Here is an 18,996-nt window from a genome sequence, read left to right as displayed (position 1 = left end):
AGTTTTTTTAAGATACATTCTCAGGAATGGAGTGACCAAGCTGACATTTTTAGGCTCTTGGTGTCCTCACCAAGGACAGTCTTGGTTGACCAGTACCACCTGCAACATGGGAATATCCCATCTCCCTGCAGCCTTGCCAACCCTGGGGCATTTGTTTTAAAGCAGGGTTCATTATTTATTGTCTTTCTCTCTATATATATTGAATATGTATATATATTTGTTTTATGTACATACTTATATTGTGTGTATGTATATTTTTGGGGGTGGGGGAGCCATCTTAGTTCCCAGACCAGGGATCCAACCCGTGGCCCCTACAGTGAAAGTGTGGAGCCCTAACCCCAGGGAGTTCCCAAGCCCTTTATAGTTACTAAATGATATTTGCTGGGGTTTTGGGGGTTTTTTTGGTCATTTTAATTGGCATTTCTGTCATTTCTGGAGAAGTTTTCTGTTACTGTCTGTTTGTAGAACCCTAAGAGTTGGGGTCTAGGATGTTCTTGAGCTGTCCCTGTTTCTCCAAGCAGGTCATGGTCATTTCTCCAGCCATGGTTAGCAAGCAGTTACGTGCCCTCCTGTGAGCCATCACCACCTAGAACGTCAGTCGTCACACTGGTCCTCCTGTGATCTGCTTGAGCTGCTGTGTTTGTGAAGCTCTGTCTGTTCATAGTTTCTCTATCTCCTCCTTTACTGTCAAGCTGTCTCACTATCTCAGGGTGCCAATCTGTGGTGCTAGGGACTGCTAAGACAGCCTTGTGGGAGCAGGGTCTGAGAGAAGGACCTTCCAGGAGAAAAGGGCCTTTCATGGCCTTTAAAAATATAGTTATTTATTTGGCTGCATTGGGTCTTCGTTGCAGCATTTGGGATCTTCATTGTGGCATGCGGGGTCTCTCATTGCAGAGCACGGACTCTCTAGATGTGGCTCACAGGTTTAATTGCTCTACCACATGTGGAATCTTAGTTCCCTGACCAGGGATCGAACCCGTGTCCCCTGCATTGCAAGGCAGATTCTTAACACTGGACCACGGAAGTCCCTTTCCGTGGGCTTCTGTGTGACCTTGGTGACCACTGTTGAGCTACTCAGGAGCCTTCAGCCTTGTGGTCCTCACTATGCCCTGCTAGGTTCATGGGTTTGCCTGATACTTAAACACAGGTGTCAGAGCCCATCTGCTCAGTTGGTGTTGGCAGATTTCATGGATGGAGTTACCTCTCAGCACTGTTTTCTGGTGCAGGGCTTCCTCCTGCTTCCTGCTGAAGTGGCCAGTGCTGGGAGGGCATCCGAGCCCTGATCTCAGTCCCCTTCAACTGTTATTACTCCGTCCATGATGGCCAGTGCTGCAGCCACCTCTCATAGGACTGGTGAAAGCAGGGGTGGAAGGATTTACCTATCCATATAAATTGGCTTCTCCTGAAGGAGGGCATGGCAACCCACTCCAGTATTCTTGCCTGAAGAATCCCATGGATAGAGGAGCCTGGCAGGCTACAGTCCATGGGGTCATAAAGAGTTGGACACAGCTGAGTGACTTAGCACAGTACAGCACATAAGTTGAATTCTGTAGGGTGTGAAGAATATTTTCAAACTCTCAAGAAATTAACTCATGTCACATGTGGAGCTGGCTTTGAAAAATGTAGGTCTGCTCTGGGAGGTTGGGCAGCCCTCCCGTCCCAGGCTCCTGACCCCTCTGGGGCCCCCTTGACTCTAGGCTGGTAGAAAGTGATACCTCAGTGGGTGCATTGAGTCCTGGGGACTGGGAACAGAGCAGAGGCCAGGCTGTTACGTTCTTCTTTTCCTCTCTAAGTTAAATTGTTTAGGGATGTGAGAGGAGAGAAGCTTGGGTGGAGGGGGGTGACTCCAGGGCAGAGGCCTTGAAGCTGAGAAGCTCTGGGGACAAACTACATTGCGAGGGTAACAGCTGGGTTGAAACAAAACCCAGACTTCTTGATACCCTTGAGAAGACACACCTGAGAATTGATGCAAGTGTTCCCAGCCTGGGTGTCAGGGCTGGGACCGTCACCCCAGCAGGCTCATCAGCCTCCCACTTTCCAAGTCTCTAGGGGCAATTCTATCAATAGCCTCAGATAGGCAGATGACACCACCCTTATGGCAGAAAGTGAAGAGGAACTAAAAAGCCTCTTGATGAAAGTGAAAGAGGAGAGTGAAAAAGTTGGCTTAAAGCTCAACATTCAGAAAATGAAGATCATGGCATCTGGTCCCATTACTTCATGGCAAATAGATGGGGAAACAGTGTCAGACTTTATTTTGGGGGGCTCCAAAATCACTGCAGATGGTGATTTCAGCCATGAAATTAAAAGACGCTTACTCCTTGGAAGGAAAATTATGACCAACCTAAATAGCATATTGAAAAGCAGAGACATTACTTTGCCAAAAAAGGTCCATCTAGTCAAAGGTATGCTTTTTCCAGTGGTCACATGGATGTGAGAGTTGGACTGTGAAGAAAGCTGAGTGCTGAAGAATTGATGCTTTTGAACTGTGGTGTTGGAGAAGACTCTTGAGAGTCCCTTGGACTGCAAGGAGATCCAACCAGTCCATCCTAAAGGAGATCGGTCCTGGGTATTCTTTGGATGGAATGATGCTAAAGCTGAAACTCCAATACTTTGGCTACCTCATGCGAAGAGTTGACTCATTGGAAAAGACTCTGATGCTGGGAGGGGTTGGGAGCAGGAGGAGAAAGGGACAATAGAGGAAGAGATGGCTGGATGGCATCACTGACTCTGTGGACGTGAGTCTGAGTGAACTCCGGGAGTTAGTGATGGACAGGGAGGCCTGGCGTGCTGCAATTCATGGGGTCGCAAAGAATCGGACACGACTGAGCGACTGAACTGAACTGAGGGGCAATTCTAAGGGCCACCATAGCTGTTCCTCTCTTCGTCCAAAGGAGACCATGTCTGTCCGGGTCTCTTGCTCAGATCACACTTTCAGGTAGAGCAGCTAATTACTGACCCCCCACCCCAAGTCCTCACCCAGCCAGGGCCTTTACATCAGTAACTTTGGGTGAAGGACACATCTCCATTATCATGATATTCTTTTACCTTTATGCAGCATTCAGTTTAAGGTAGGAAGGGCAGTATATGCCCGAGGTCACAGCCTCCCTTGACCCAGCAAGGCTGCAAGTATGAGAGAACAAAGGTTGGGCTGGGTCCTGTGTGTTCCCAAGGGACACTGTGGATTGGAAAATTTGCAAAGGACTCCGACAGGTCTCTTGCAAATGCCAAGGTTTCACTTCTCTATTATATAGGATATTTTGCCATATTAATGTTTTCTTTTATTTTTAAGTTTTATTTTATTTCATTTTTTGGCCGCACCTTGAAGCTTGTGGGATTGGAATCCATGCCGCCTGCATTGGGAGCACAGAGGTCTTGCTGAGTTGCTATTTTAAATGTCTTGTTTCTTTCCTTTGTTCTTTTATTCATCCACCTTCTCTTGAATGTCTTTCTTGCACACAGTGCTGTGAGAGCAAAAGGTAATGTAGCTGGGGAGAGAACCAGCCAGACACTGACAGCCCAGGGTGAGAGGGCACTGATGCAGCTGGACAGGGATGTCAGAGGATAGCCCAGGGCTTGGGGTGGCTTTGAGTTTTCCTTTTCTCATCAGCAGTGATTTTATAACAAGATGCTTAAGCTAAGGTTTAGTTTCAGTTTTCAAGTTGTAATACTTTGTAGGTGTTGCTGTGTATTCCCTATTACACCATGGCATGTCCGGTTGTTCTGCTTTTCATGATGCTAAGATTGATGAGTGGGTCCATATATGGATATTTTTAAAGAAAGGAACAAAGATTTTGAGGCTCTTTAATTAGGATGGACTAGGTGACAGGCGTGAATGATTCCCAAAATGGACAGAAGCCATTCGAAAATCATTTGAGGTCTCTTACGGTATAATGGTTGAGAGTCATTCTGCTTGGGTTTGAATCTTGATTCTACCACTTACTGACTGTTTGACCTTGGGCATGTGACTTAACCTCTCTGAGCCTGTCTCTTCAACTGTGACATAGCAAAATAGTAGTCCTTTAGCTCATAGGGTGTTATGATGATTAAATGAGATAATGTGCAAGAACTATACATAAGGCTCCAAATAGTCAATAACTATCAGTTACCATTATTATGTTGCTATATTATATTACCATTATTCTGCTAAAATACAGGTTCTGAGGCCTTGCTGCTGGGGAATCTAATTTGGTAGGGTCTGTGGTGGGACCTGAAAATGTGCATGTTAAACAAGTTTTCCAGGTGATCCTGAGTTCCCGGATCGCCTGGCTCTGATCCCTTCCTGAGATCTTTTCCTGGGGTGAGCATTGACTATGTCCCAGATCCTGAGATGTGCATGTTGGCTGGATACCTCAGCATGTGGCAGGGGCCAAACAAGCCCAGTAGGACTGCCAGATTTAGCAAATAAAAATCTCCCATTTTGTCTGGCAACCCTAAATCCCGAATTCAGGTAAAACTGCAAACTAGGCTTTACAGGGGAGATTCTTTTTGCTCTGTTGGTCTCTCTTCCTGTCACATCAACCATAACGTACTGGAAAGTGGAATGTGAGCCCAAAAGCAGTATTTTAGAGTTTTTAAGATGAATGTAAAGGATGGATCTTGATGGTTAAGGTAGGGACAGGCCTTTGAAGAGGACATGCCTTCTATAAAGTCACAGAAAGGGGCTTTGGGAACAATCATCGTCAGTCTGCCCATTTTGCAGGTGAGGAAACTGAGGCCTGCCTCGAGGAGGTGGGGCAGTTGTCCAAAGCCAGTAGCAAGGCTGGACTGGAAACTAAGTCTCCATTTTCTGGCCCAGCATATGTTCCTCTTTGTCATCCGACATAGCACTTGTTTCTGTCCTCGGTCACCTCCGTTGTATGGCGGGAGGGGAGCCCCCAGGGTAACCAGGGACCTGAGCCTAGAGTGTTAGCAGAGGCCCTTTTGCTGTCACCTGAGGGTTCCGTCTCTTGTGATCCGAAGGGAGGAACACAGCAAATAGAAGTAGTAGCAAAGTCAGTCCCTGTGCTGGCTGGACTGAGCCCAAGAGGTGGGTGAGGGGGCTCTGCCCCGCAGGGTGCCTGAGGGCAGGGCCAGGAGCATGGGCATGGGCTTCTGGCACATGGGGCTGACTGGGCCTGGGCCCTCCCTACTGGTGTCTTGCAGAGTGTCCGGAGGAGAGCTCTTCGACTTCTTGGCCCAGAAGGAATCCCTGAGTGAGGAGGAGGCCACCAGCTTCATTAAGCAGATCCTGGAAGGGGTGAACTACCTTCATGCCAAGAAAATCGCTCACTTTGATCTCAAGGTCAGTGATGGGGGGAAGGGAAAAGAGTCAGTTCAGGAAGAATTGACCCAGTCTCTCCAAATATCATTGCCAGGAGGGGTTAGCACTCACTTGGCCTTCCTCCCTCATCTAACAGTTGAAGACTCTGAGCTCCTGGAAAAGAAATGATGGCCCAGGAGTGTCCCTGTCCTGAGTTTCATTTCACAGATCAGGTTTTATTCATGTAGGGGCTGATGGCAGGAAGCTTCTGAATCAGACTACAGGTACCTTATCTCTTGCAGGGAGCATTTGGGATGTAACTTTTAAATAAGTGAGCCAAGGACAGGAAATGTGAAACCAAACCCATTTCACAAGACTGAACTTTTCAGTAACCAAGAATTCACTCCCAAGCCAGCAGAGCTAGACGCATTCAGATGAGTACTGCTGAGGTTGCCTGGCGCCCTGGACCCAGAACAGTGACAAGCATCCCTTGACCAGAGGTTGGAAATCTTAGAGCCCAGTGACCACTGGCTGTGTTCCCCCACCTCACCCCTTCCTGTAGCCATGAAACTGTTTCCTGGGGCCACTGATCATTTGTGGTCACTGGCGTTCAGGGTCGAGAAAGTTCACTGTGACCACATAGAACGTCACAGAGCAAGAGTGTGGTCAGAGTCAAAGGACTGGTTCCCGTAGTAGCTGAGCTCAGTTTCATAGACTGTTGAGCCTTTACAGACAGGTGAAGCATAAAGATCCTCCAACCTGTGATCAGGGGGACCCAATTACTGGGGAGGAGACCCACTCATTTTGCTATGTAGAAATTCCTGTGGTGTTTCAACCATTGTGCTGAGTGCCTGGGTGTTGCTACAGGTACAAAATCAACTCAGGACTTCTCTGAGCTTAGTTCCTCTTTTCCAGGAACTTGTGCAGGAATCAGAAAAGAGAGATCAATAACTCTAAGTGCTATGATAGGGGCAAGTACATGGAGGCTGGGCGTCTAAATAAGAAAGCATCTAAGTCAGACTCTGGTATCTAAGAGGACTTCTTGGAAGAGGTGCTATTTGAGTTGAATTTTGAAGGATTATCAGGCATTATCAGAGGGAAGGGCCTTATAAGGAAGCGAGGTCAGCAGGTACATGGTCCTGAAATAGCATTCAGGGTAGTTCAGACAAAGGTTGAATATGCTGAATGCAGAACCTGCGGGAGAGCAGAAGGCAGACTCAGGGTATGAGAGCTAAGCCAAGGAATTTGAACTTTACTCTTAGCGATATGGGACCAGGTGAGCAGGGAGGTGAAGAGAGCAGATGTGTATTTCAGAAAGATCCCTCTGAATGGGAGCACAGATAGAATGGGGACAGTAATCTGGGTGAGATGTGGCAAGTGCCAAATTAATTTGAGGAGGGATGGATTCAAGATCTTTTAAGGTTGCTCTGAAGATTGATTAGGTACCTAATTAGATGTGGGAGATGAGGGGGAGGGCAGAGTCCAGGATGACACACAAGCGCTGGCTGCGGGTCTGGCCCAGAGAGGGTTTGGCGTGCCTGGGGTCTCAGTGGCTGCACCAGGGCATGGGCTCACATCCCACACGTGGATTCCAGCCCAGTTCTCACTCTGCCCTGTGGGGTGACCTGCTGTGAGCCTCCCCTCCTTAGTCTAATTGTCACAGTATTTTGAATTCCTCCAACAGAAGACATCTTGCAGAGTCTCGCTTGGGTGTCACAGAGTACAAGTCAGGGTCATAAGGAGTGTGTGGCCTGGGCTGGCCTTTGGATCCCAGGATGATAATACACCAAGCAGGAAATGGGCTACCTGGATTCACCTGTGATTTCTTCCTGATAATACTGTGGATAGTTGACTTATTTTCTGTGTTTTTTCTGGCTCCAGGAGGTCCAGATGGGATCCTTTAACACAAATGATAATATTTAACTGTCAGAGTTGTAGAAATGAGACAGAAGCAGGATTAAGTGCTGGATACTAGATAGATGCTCTGTAATAGTAGCTGGTATTGCTACTTCCCTTCCCATAACAGAGGAAGAGAAAACACAGCTCTTGTTTTGGGCCCTGCTAGAGTGGGAAAACAAAGCCTGCTAGTGCAGTTCGAAGTTGCCCAGCAGAGAGCTGAGCTTATTGTTAGGTGGGATTGCTGGTGGGGTATCTTGTCTGGCTCCTGGGCTCAATCTGGATGTTTTCCACAACCTGGAGACAGTCTGGGTTTCTCCTGGGTGCACGTAGGGTGAGGATGCTGGTAACCCCATATCCCTGCCTCATATCCTTAGCATTATGTGGACTCTGAGCCTTCTGACTCCCCACCCATGGGTCCCTTGGCCCAGGCCCAGCTGGGCAACTTCAGAAGTAATGAATAGCTGGAACTCAGTGGGATTACCTCATGATTGGCTAGACATTTCCTGGAGCCAGAATGTGAATACGTGTTGGCTGGAACTTCCTGCCTGCTAGAGGGGCTCGTGCAGAAGTTCCAGCTGGTGGCTTAGAGGGGACTTCGTGATTCCGTGTTGTTTCTCAGCATATACAATTCATTCTATATGAACACATTTCTCCTGCTGGTTTTCCTTTTCCATGAGGGCTCTTGGCCTTCCCCTCCTCTTGTATTCTGTTACTTCTTGCCAAGTGAGTCAGGCTAGCTTAGCCACCCCATGAATTCAGTCACCATGTTATCTCCACGCCCCTGCTCATGAGCTGTTCTCCACGCTGACCTTCCAGCTGAAAGGAGCAGCGGATGGAGGAGGGTCGGCTCTCTGGCCGGCCTTTGGAATAGGAATGACCTCTCCTCCCATCTCAGCCATTGTGCTAGTGCCGGGGACGGTGAGACTCTATTCCTGCTTAAGATACACTCCCAGCCTTGTGGCAGAGAGCAGATGAATGGAAAGATTGATGTACAGTAAACAGTCTAGGTGAAAATAGATCATGGCATGTTATTGCCTGGAAATCTGTGATGGATCCTTGTCACCCACAGGACAAATGAACCCATTCTCAGCATGACAGTCAGGCCTGTCTTGTACTGCCTGAGCCCCAGTTCTGACCTCATTCCCCTTTCCCCATTCCAAAGCACGAGGCCCAGGCACCAAGATGACAGATAAATGTCCTGTTCCCCCTCCCCCGCTCTGTTCATGCTGTTCACATCCAGGAGGCTACTAGTCTTCCTTTCCTGTGCCCGCGGACTTCCTGCTTGTCCTCCAGGCCCAACAGAAATGCCATTTCCTCTGGGAAGCCTTTCCCATGCCTTGCCACCTCCCAGAGCGTAATGAAGAGCTAACCTGCTTCCTCGCTTCTTTCTCCCCTTGTACAGAATGCTTCTGCTGGGAGCATTTCTCCCCGTACGTGGCTTTCTGCTCTTGTCTCTAGTGCAGCACCTGACACGTGAGTTACTCAGTGTTGGATAAATGAGTAAATTAAGGAATGAGTGCTGAGTAAGACAGGTGCACGCATGGATGGCACCTGGAAAAGGCAGAAGAGGTTGTGGGCAGTTTTCAATTCCATGATGTGACATTTATTGAGGGACTGTTTATTTTTCATTAGGGCAGGGTGGCAAACATCAATAAGATATGGCACCTGCCTTACAAGAACCTACCCTCTACGGGGAGATGGCCGCAGTGAGACTGGTGGAGAGGCCATCTGAAATAAAAGCTAACCATGACTCTCACCAAGAGACACTCACTTCCAAGGGGTAAGCTCTCTGCCTATGCAGAATGAACACCACCTTGACGTGTGTTATAAATCCACCATGGACAGGCCTCCTGGCCTGAGTAGGTAGAGGGGTGCGGGTGGATGATATTGCCCTGGACGTGACACTGGGCTGACTGCCCCTTGTCCTGGGTAGCACCCAAGGTACCATCTGGAGGATGGATACCAGAAGATGTGGCTTAACACCACCCAGCAACCTCACCCTGGTATGTGACCCCATACCAATAAAGGCCTTGCAGAGGGCGTTTCTATGTGGTTTTCTGTGTATTTTGGATTTGGGAGTTTCCCCTCTGAGTATGGGTGTGTCTCCCCCATATGTACCCATAGCCAACCTCAGAATTCAGAAATGGAAGGTAGTTCTCAGATCTGATGAGTATTTTAAGCAAGAAGAACACACCATGAGAACTGAATGAAATTGTTTGTGAACCAGGAACCCAGAACTCAGAAGGGACTTTTTGATTTACATAAACAGTGTTAGGAGGAGTGAATTCCTGAGCAAGATACGCCAACAATCTAAATTCCTCTATGCCCTGATCATCCTTTGAACTGTTTGTATGTTCATGATGAGTTGGTTCTGTTCATCAAGCTTTCATAACAATGATACTATGCATGTGTGTGTGCAAAGTTACTTTGGTCACATCCGACTCTTTGCGACCCTATGGACTATAGCCCACCAGGCTCCTCTGTCCATGGGATTCTCCAGGCAGGAATACTGGAGTGGGTGCCAGGAGCTCCTCCAAACTCAGGGACTGAACCCATGTCTCTTAAGTCTCTTAAACTGGCAGGAGGGTTCTTTATCACTAGTGCCACCTGGGAAGCTAGTGATACTAGCTTAATAGAACTTATTTATTAGAATTTCACCAATGTGCTTTTATTTTTATTTATTTATTTTGGCCATGTTGTTTGGCTTGTGGGATATTAGTTCCCTGACCAAAGATTGAACCTGGGCCCCTATAGTGAAAGCGGCAAGTCCTAACCACTAGACCACCAGGGAATTTCCACTAATAATGCTTAGTACTTTCTAGAATACAGCATGCTTACACATCTCTCCTTTCATTTGATTCTCATGGCTACCCACTGAGGTACAAGGTATTTTTACTTTTTATACATAAAGCACTTGAGATTAAAAGAGGTTAAATTACTTGTCCAAGACCACACAGGTATTAAATGACAGGGCTGGTACTTGAACATCTGGAGAAGAGAATAGCAACCCACTCCAGTATTCTTGCCTGGAGGATTTCATGGACAGAGGAGCATGGTGGGCTCTATGGGGTCGCAGAGTCTGGGACATGACTGAGTGATTAACACACACTACTTGGACTTAGCCAGTGAGGAGACACTAAGCAAAGCTGAGTGTCACCAGCTTTTGTTTGACCAGATTCTAACAGCAAATTTTATACTTGCTTGCATCATGCCTTTTACACATAGTTAATCCAAAGGTCTATGCTGTGCCATAAGTTTATCCTTTGCCCAGTTAATTTTTCTTCTGTTTACATTGATTTTTCTTTCTAATAGATTATTCCTCATACTTAAAAGATCAATCTGTGCTCTATTAACTGCTATAAAATGTGCATGCATTGGAAAGTAGATCTTACAAGAGTAAGATGATTTCCATACTAAAACCTTGGAGCATAAAACAGAGGTGAGACTTGGCAGTTTTTTAAACCATTTTTATTTATTTATTTTGACTGTGCTGGGCCTCTGTTGCTGTGCATGGGCTTTTTCTAGCTGCAGCAAGCAGGGTCTGCTCTCTAGTAGTGGTGCATGAGCTGCTTCTCATTTCAGTGGCTTCTCTTGTTTGGAGCAATGGCTCTAGGCATGTGGACTTCGGTAGTTGCAACTTGTGGGCTCATTAGTTGTGGCGCATAGGCTTAGTTGCTCTGCAGCCTGTGGGATCTTGCCGCACCAGGGATTAAATCTGTGTCCCCCGCAATGGACTGGTTGTATCTCCTTGCAGTCCAAGGGACTCTCAAGAGTCTTTTCCAACACCACAGTTCGAAAGCATCAATTCTTTGGCGCTCAGCTTTCTTCATAGTCCAACTCTCACATCCATACATGACCGCTGAAAAAGCATACCCTTGACTAGACGGACCTTTGTTGGCAAAGTAATGTCTCTGCTTTTGAATATGCTATCTAGGTTGGTCATAACTTTCCTTCTAAGGAGTAAGCATCTTTTAATTTCATGGCTGCAGTCACCATCTGCAGTGATTTTGGAGCCCAAAAAAATAAAGTCTGACACTGTTTCCACTGTTTCCCCATCTATTTCCCGTGAAGTGATGGGACCAGATGGCATGATCTTCATTTTCTGAATGTTGAGCTTTAAGCCAACTTTTTCACTCTCCTCTTTCACTTTCATCAAGAGTCTTTTTAGTTCCTCTTCACTTTCTGCCTTAAGGGTGGTGTCATCTGCATATCTGAGGTTATTGATATTTCTCCCAGCAATCTTGATTCCAGCTTATGCTTCTTCCAGTCCAGCGTTTCTCATGATGTACTCTGCATATAAGTTAAATAAGCAGAGTGACAATATACAGTCTTGACGTACTCCTTTTCCTATTTGGAACCAGTCTGTTGCTCCATGTCCACTTCTAACTGTTGCTTCCTGACCTGCGTACAGGCTTCTCAAGAGGCCGGTCAGGTGGTCTGGTATTCCCATCTCTTTCAGAATTTTCCACAGTTTATTGTGATCCACACGCTCAAAGGCTTTGGCATAGTCAATAAGGCAGAAATATGTTTTTATGTATGTCTAAAATATCTTTAATAAAAATTTAAAAATAAGTATTAAAATATATGTAATTCTTAAAATTATGGTATAACTTGAAAGAAAATTCTAGCTATATTGACCCTTTACTCTAAACACTTCAGTAAGCATCTCTCGAGATTAAATTTAGTCTCCTACCAACCCATAATGCCGTTATCGCACTTAAAAAAAAGTAACAGTAATTTGTGGAAGACCTTTAATTGGTAGAGAAACATTATTCTATTTCTGATTTAGAAAGAAAATTCGTCTGACAGAGGAGAGAGAATAAATAGGAGAGAGCGAGCCAGTTGGAGGTAATGATAAGAATGTGGGAAAGAGATGAACCAAAGGTACTCCATAAGCATCTTTTCAATGAAATTGATGGTTGTTTATGCTCTTATAAAAAGTAATAAGTCATAGAAAATACAGAAGCATACAAAGAAGTTACCTACAGACTCTTTACTCCAAAATAATCACTATTAACTTTTGGTGTATCTTCTCCAGCTTTTTTATGAACGGTGTGTGTGTGTGTGTGTATGTGTGGGAGAAATGTGCAGCCTTTACCATTTTCTCTCCTGCTTTTTTCAGTCTACATTCAACTCAAGCAGCACACGTTTGCTCTGTAATGATTTACTTTCCTCCTGAGGCTTCTAAGTCTCCCCTGATTTCCTTAACCATTGGGTGTGTTCTGAGGGCGGACCTTGTTTCCTGGTCCTCATACCCAAAGCTTAGTTTGTGCCCCAGCCTCGGCATGTGCCCCCATGAGCTCTACATCTCATGAAGCCCCAGGTATCATCCTGGGAACCTGGGCCCTTAGGAATGCATGTTGGCTGCTTCATCAACTACTATGAGGCCATCCTAGAGTGATCTGAGGAGAAGTGAAGTGAGGACACTGAGCTCCTAAATGACTGAGGAAGGAAACAAAATGTGGCAAAAATTCAACTATGGAGAGCCATTATTGAAAGAGTTGAAATTTGGTGGTAAAGGGGGAGCATTAAACCAACCAACTGCTTCTTATAAGATACAGCAAGAGGCCACATGGGAAGCAGAAAGAGAAGGGGATGGTGGGTAGAGCCTGCATCTGAGTCTCAGCTCTGCTAGGGGATATTGGGCAGGTCATGGACTGACCTTTCCTGGCCTTGAAAGTGGAGATAATATTGCCCCTCACTTCCTCACCCCGGAGAGGAGTGAGGGGCCAGGGAAAGGTCAGTATTTCTGAAAGGGTCCTGTAAACTCCAAGACTCGTTACAAGTGCTGGCTGTGAATTTTAACTAGCCTCTATACGAGGCCACATTTATCCCTATTCCTTTGTTTCCTCCAAAGGAATTCATAAAAGGAGAGGGGCCTAGAGACACCCAAAAGGGGAATGAATAAGGTGGTGTGTTCCAGCCAGTAGGCTGGGCAGATTCCCAGGGCGGGCAGGACACTGGGTGTGAAGCTGATCTGACTTGGAGTAAATACCATGATCCCTGCTTTACAGATGAGGACACTACGAGAAAAATGCAGTGCCTTCCTCCTCTTTTGTCCTTATTACCTTTGCCACTGTTAGGTGCTCAGAGACCCCTGCTGCTGCCAGCTGCCCATAGCCCTCCACTCTGGACCCCTGCCCAGGCCTGACCTGCACTGAGGTATCATGTGTTCAAATAGTACCTTTTAGGTTCCATTCACATCTCTACCATCAGCCCTCCTCTGAGCTGATCTCCCTAGGAGTGAAAGAATCTGATTCTGGAAGTGGTGAAGGGTGGTGCAGACAGCAGGTATCTTGTCACTAAAATACCTGAGTGAAAACCTAGCAGCACCACTTATTAGTCATGTGGCCTTGAGTCAGTTACTTAACCTCTCTGATCCTCAGTTTCGTCACCTGGGAAACACAAAACAGTAATTTAGTCTATTCAGATTCTGTGCAGTGGTTTTCCGGTAATAGCTGGACTCCAGTAAACTAGATTTATAGTAATCTAGTGTACTAGATTACTATAAATTCTACTGATATAAAGGTTTCTAATATAATTTACAAGTATAAAATATATAACATTTTATTATATTAATTTCACAAAATAAATTGATTCTCATAGAACACTTTTCATTAGTTGTATCTGTAGGCAACCTATGGATGCAGTAGACAGATGAGTGTAGTTTTCAACAGGATTGTTGGTTGGTATTTTTGTTTGTTAATAGGCAAAGTGAAAATGAAGCAATGAATATTGCTTGTGCCTTGGAACTTCACAACTTCAATGATGTGAGTGGCTTCTTTGCTGAATTGGATAATAATTTCTGAATATTGAAAAATATTTCCTCAGTTTTCTCTGAGAGCACAAAATAATAGCTATAGACGCAGCACAATAAATTTAATCTCTGTTATTTAGTGATCTTTAGCATTTCCTAAGTCTAGAGTCAAGAATTCAAGTCCTGATTTGTAGTATCTGCCAATTTCTGTGGTGTAAATACACCCACTGTGGCCAATTTCAAGGTACCAATATTGCTGACACTGACTAGAGCTGGGGAGAGGGGTGCAGTAACATATCATGACGTAGTAACATGCCATGATTTATACTCAGAGATAAAAGGCATTAAATAACTTCCAGAACATAAAAGATAATAAAACATAGTAGAAATTAGAAGCAATAAGTTTTAAGTGTTTTAAGTATAACATATTTCCATAATTTAATTTTTAATATTATAATATTCTTACATGGTTCAGTTTAATACCTGATTCATAAAATTCCTGCAAATTTAACAGCAGTCTCTCATAAGCCAGTAGACACCAGCTTTAGCCCACCCCAAGCTTTCTGAGGCCCTGGAGGTGAAAGTATTTTGTAAATAGGACACTGCTAGATGCAGGCTGATTGTCGTGGTAACAGCAGTGGTGTAGCAGTAATAGTGGCAGCCAACATTTATTAAGGGCTGTAGTAAACACGCAGGCTCACCTCTGAGTGCTCTGCTTGTGTTTACTCCTTTAATCCACATGACAGACCCTATGAGGAAGGGTCCATGGTCATGGCCATTGTATAGGAAAGGGAGGTTGCTCAAGGGCTCTTAGGGCTTTCTTGTGCCTCCTGAGAACCCATTACCATGTCAATATTCCTGTTTTGCAGATGAGGGGCTCAAGATCAGAGAGATGAGTCTATTGCTAAGGTCACACAGCTAACCTGGGGCAGAAGTGGAGTTCAAACCCAATTCTGTCTCAGACAGGGCCTTCTCAAGTGTTGGTTCCCCAAACACTGGGCACTCTGATTTTGACTTCCTTGCAGAACTTGCTTTAGAAAACCAATTCTGGAGCCTCACTCCCAGTGAGCTGATTTAATTGATTTGGTCTTTTTAACACAGTCTCCAGTAGATTCCAGTGGGTAACTAGCTCAGATGGGGCCCCCAAAGCACAGCTTGGGGCTCAGAATGCCTGAATTGAGACCCAGGTTCCTCACTGGCTAGATGGAGGCACTGGGCATCCATAGCTTGGTGGCCTTGAGAATCTAATAAGGTGATGTATGGGGACAACATGCAAATGCTAGTTGTCGTATGGCACAGACCAGAGAACCAGAGGTCAAATTGCCAGCATCTGCTGGATCATAGATAAAGCAAGGGAATTCCAAAAAAATAACTACTTGTGCTTCATTGGCTGTGCTAAAGCCTTTGTGTGGATCACAACAAACTGTGGAAATTTCTTAAAGAGAAGGAAATGCCAGACCACCTTACCTGCCACCTGAGAAGCCTGTATGCAGGACAAGAAGCAACAGTTAGAACTCAACATGGAACAACAGGCTGGTTCTAAATCGGGAAAGGAGTACGTCAAGGCTGTATATTGTCACCCTGCTTATTTAACTTATATGCAGAGTACATCATGAGAAATATCAGGCTGGATGAAGCACAAGCCGGAATCAAGAATGCTGGGAGAAATATCAGTAACCTCAGATATGCAGATGATACCACCCTAATGGCAGAAGAGAAACTAAAGAGCTTCTTGATGAAGGTGAAAGAGCAGAGTGAAAAAGGTGGCTTAAAACTCAACATTCAAAAAACTAAGATCATGGCACCTGGTCCCATCACTTCATGGCAAATAGATGGAGAAAAAGTGGAAACAGTGACAGATTTCATTTTCTTGGTCTCCAAAGTCACTGCGGACAGTGACTGCAGCCATGAAATTAAAAGACACTTGCTCCTTGGCGGAAAGACTGTGACAAACCGAGACAGTGTATTAAAAAGCAGAGACATCACTTTGCTGACAAAGGTCTGTATAGTCAAAGCTATAGTTTTTCCAGTAGTCATGTACAGATGTGAGAGTTGGACCATAAATAAGGCTGAGGACTGAAGAATTGATGCTTTTGAACTGTGGTGCTGGAGAAGACTCTTGAGAGTCCCTTGTATAGCAAGGAGATCAAGCCAGTCAATCCTAAAGGAAATCAACCCTGAATATTCATTGGAAGGACCAATGCTGGAGCTGAAGCTCCAATTCCTCAGCCACCTGATGCAAAGAGCTGACTCTTTGGAAAAGACCCTGAGATGAGATGGTTGAATGGCATCACCAACTCAGTGGACATGAGTTTGAGCAAACTCCAGGAGATAGTGAAGGACAGGGAAGCCCAGTGTGCTGCAGTCTATGGGGTCATAAAGAGTCAAACATGACTTAGTGACTGAACAACAACAGCAACAGGCCACTTTATATGCCCTGTTTGATCCTGTTAGTAACCCTCTTGAGGTAGGTTTTTGGTTATTTCTAATTTACAAGTGAAAAGTCTGAGGCTGATAGAGCTTAAGTAACTTGCCTGGTGTTAGACTGCTGGTAAATACCAAAACTGGCATTCAAACCCAAATTCTAAGTCTCTATCTATGTTGATTCCCTAAAAGCAGGTTGTGCAAGAGACGTGCATGTGACTGCATTGGTTCATTCATCCCTGCATCCCATCAGCTATTCCTGAGCACCTACTCCATGGCAGGTAGAGTGGAGTGATGGAAAAGAGACAAAGCCCCCGTCCTCCCTGTGGGGCCTCAGAATACTGGGGAGAGGAAATGGAAGGGACAATTGTAGTGTAGTTGGTTCTCTGCTAGAGGCATGTCCACATACCATACAGGCCCTTGGGGGGAACAACTAGCTGTGTGTATTGACGGGGGTTGGGGGTGGGGGTTGTCACAGGAGAGGTTCCAGCAGGGAAATGTTGGAGCTGGGTGGTGAGCAGGCGAGAAGAAGCTTGTCAGAAAGGCATTCTCGCCGAGTGAACTGCAGGTTGAGGTGGGGGTGATGAAAGTCAGCCAGGATGTAGCAGAGGGTATGCTGGCCAGAGGTGGGAGGGCCTTGAATGCCGGATGAAGACAGACTTGGGCCTGGGGCGCGTTGGAGCCTGGTGGGGAGGGGCTATCTGTGGTCTCATCGACAGTGTGCCAGGAGTGGGGCAGGTGTCGGGGCAGAGAATTTGCTGCAGTGCCGTGGAAACCTGCTCACAAAGGCCTAGCAGCAAACGGCCTTGCTTTCTCAGGTTGCCCAGCACTTCCTGGGTAACCTGGGACCGTGCTTGACATTTCTCATGAAGGTTCCTTGGCAGCTTCCTTGTCTCCCTAACAGACCTGGCTTGGCTCCTGCTCTGCTGAGCTGAGCACCTCGCCTGATGATGGGCAGACCATGTGGGCACCTGAAGAGGGCAGCAGCCTGGGGGTCAGCTGACTTGGGCTCTGTTCTTTGCTCGGTGTCCTGGCAGTTTCTTGACCTCTCTGGGTAGCTCTGCAGCAGGCAGGGACTAAATGGTGTCTGAGGTCCCTTAGGGCCCCAGCATTGTAAGTCTGGGGGTGAAATGGGACATGGGGAGGGAAGCAGAAGATGAGTGGGAGAGGGGGAAGGTCTGCGATGGGCATGTTTTTCAGATTCAGCAGATTCAGTAAAGTCCCCAGGGATGACTGTTGTCACTGCTGCAGCCCAAGAGAGAGAGAAGCTAGTCCTTCTGCTCTAAAATCTCACTGGGCACCGCTCCTTGCATGGACCGTCTCTCTGAATCCTCAGAGCAACACTGTGTCACAGTAGGTATTCCCATTTTACAGATGAGAAACCAAGGCTCCAAGAGATCCAGAGACTTTGCCCATGTTTCACTGTGAGTAGAATTTGACCCCGGACCTGCCTGACTCTAAGCTCTGGTCTTTGGCATCTTACTGCATAGCCCCCTCTACCTCCCCGAGGCTGCCTTCATCCTTCAGGGACTCTTAGACATGCTGTACCAGGCGGGTAGGGATCCCTTGACATGGGTTCCCCTGGAGGATAAGCTTCCAGTTGGCACCAGACCAGGCACCTCTGGCCAGATCCACTGGGTTGCTAAAGGGCACATTGGCTGGCAGCTGCTCATCTGGTGGGCTGAGCTGATGGGTTTGTTTTAATGGAGGGGGAAGAATTCACTTCCTGGTGGCTGCTCCATGGACCCTGGGCTTGGCAGTGGCAGCACCTATGGGAATGTGATCCTTTCCTCCAGACATGCTTTGGAAGTTACCTCAGGTGTGTGGGTGAGGTGTTTGGTTGAAGTAAATAAAGCTGGAGAATGACAGGAGTGAGGGAGTAGAGATAGCTTTGTACTGCCCCAGAGGGCAGTCTGGCTGGGCTGTCTGCTCTTCCTTCCTGACCTGGGGCCAGGAGACCTGAACCTTTGCAGGTCCTGCCTTGGGGTCCGGAGGAGTGGGAATTGGCTCAGCCAGCGTGGAAGGTTGTGTCACCGTGCAGTCACAGAGCCTAGAGCCCGAAGGAGCTTCAGGTATCATCCAGAGAGGAAAAGCGTGCTTATGCTCACACAGCCTTTGGTGGTGGAGCTGAACTGGAATTTCCCAATACCTAAGCCTAGGCTCTTTCCCACTATCCTACACAGTTTGGGGAGGGTAGACTTGAAGAAGCTTAGACCATAGTGCCTCTTTGCTGCCCTCTGACTCGCCCTGGGACCCTTCTTGAGCCCGTCTCTTTTCCCTCCTGACTCAGCCCTGTAGCTGTCCTCAGGGGAGGTATGCTCTCGGGCACCCCTAGTGGTGAAGAGCCTCCATGGCGAAGAAAGGGAAGAGCCACAGGGTCCCAGTTCCTTCACTTCCCATAAGCAGAATTTTATGAAACATCCACAATGCAAGACATCAGAGGGGGTGCCAGGAACCTTAAAACTGACTTGAATTTTCCCAGAGGGGCTACCACCCAGGAAAGGTGCATCACAGTACAAAAGAGTCTGCAGCTAGGGCTACTCGCTCGTAAGCATGATCAGCTCTGAGGGCTTAGAGCACAAGGTCAGTGTGCGCTTCACTGAAAAGTAAGGAAATAGAAGGAGGCAGAGATGGGGGCCTGGCTCTGAAGGTGTGATGGAGGGTAGGAAAGGCATTC

The 18,996-nt window shown here is 46.6% G+C and overlaps 1 protein-coding gene across 1 annotated transcript in view; it reads left to right on the top strand.

Annotated features, from left to right (window-relative positions):
• DAPK2 (death associated protein kinase 2) overlaps positions 1-18,996 on the top strand; it is a 132,146-nt gene that overhangs the window by 81,086 nt on the left and 32,064 nt on the right. The window contains exon 4 of the mRNA XM_018054331.1: positions 5,143-5,281. Within this exon, the coding sequence (XP_017909820.1) occupies positions 5,143-5,281 (139 nt within the window). The remainder of the gene's footprint in view (positions 1-5,142; positions 5,282-18,996) is intronic.

This window comes from Capra hircus, chromosome 10 (genome assembly GCF_001704415.2).
Source record: "Capra hircus breed San Clemente chromosome 10, ASM170441v1, whole genome shotgun sequence".
Lineage (NCBI taxonomy): Eukaryota > Metazoa > Chordata > Mammalia > Artiodactyla > Bovidae > Capra > Capra hircus.
The sequence above is the reverse complement of the archived record's forward strand: the minus strand, read 5'-3'. Positions and strand labels throughout refer to the sequence as shown.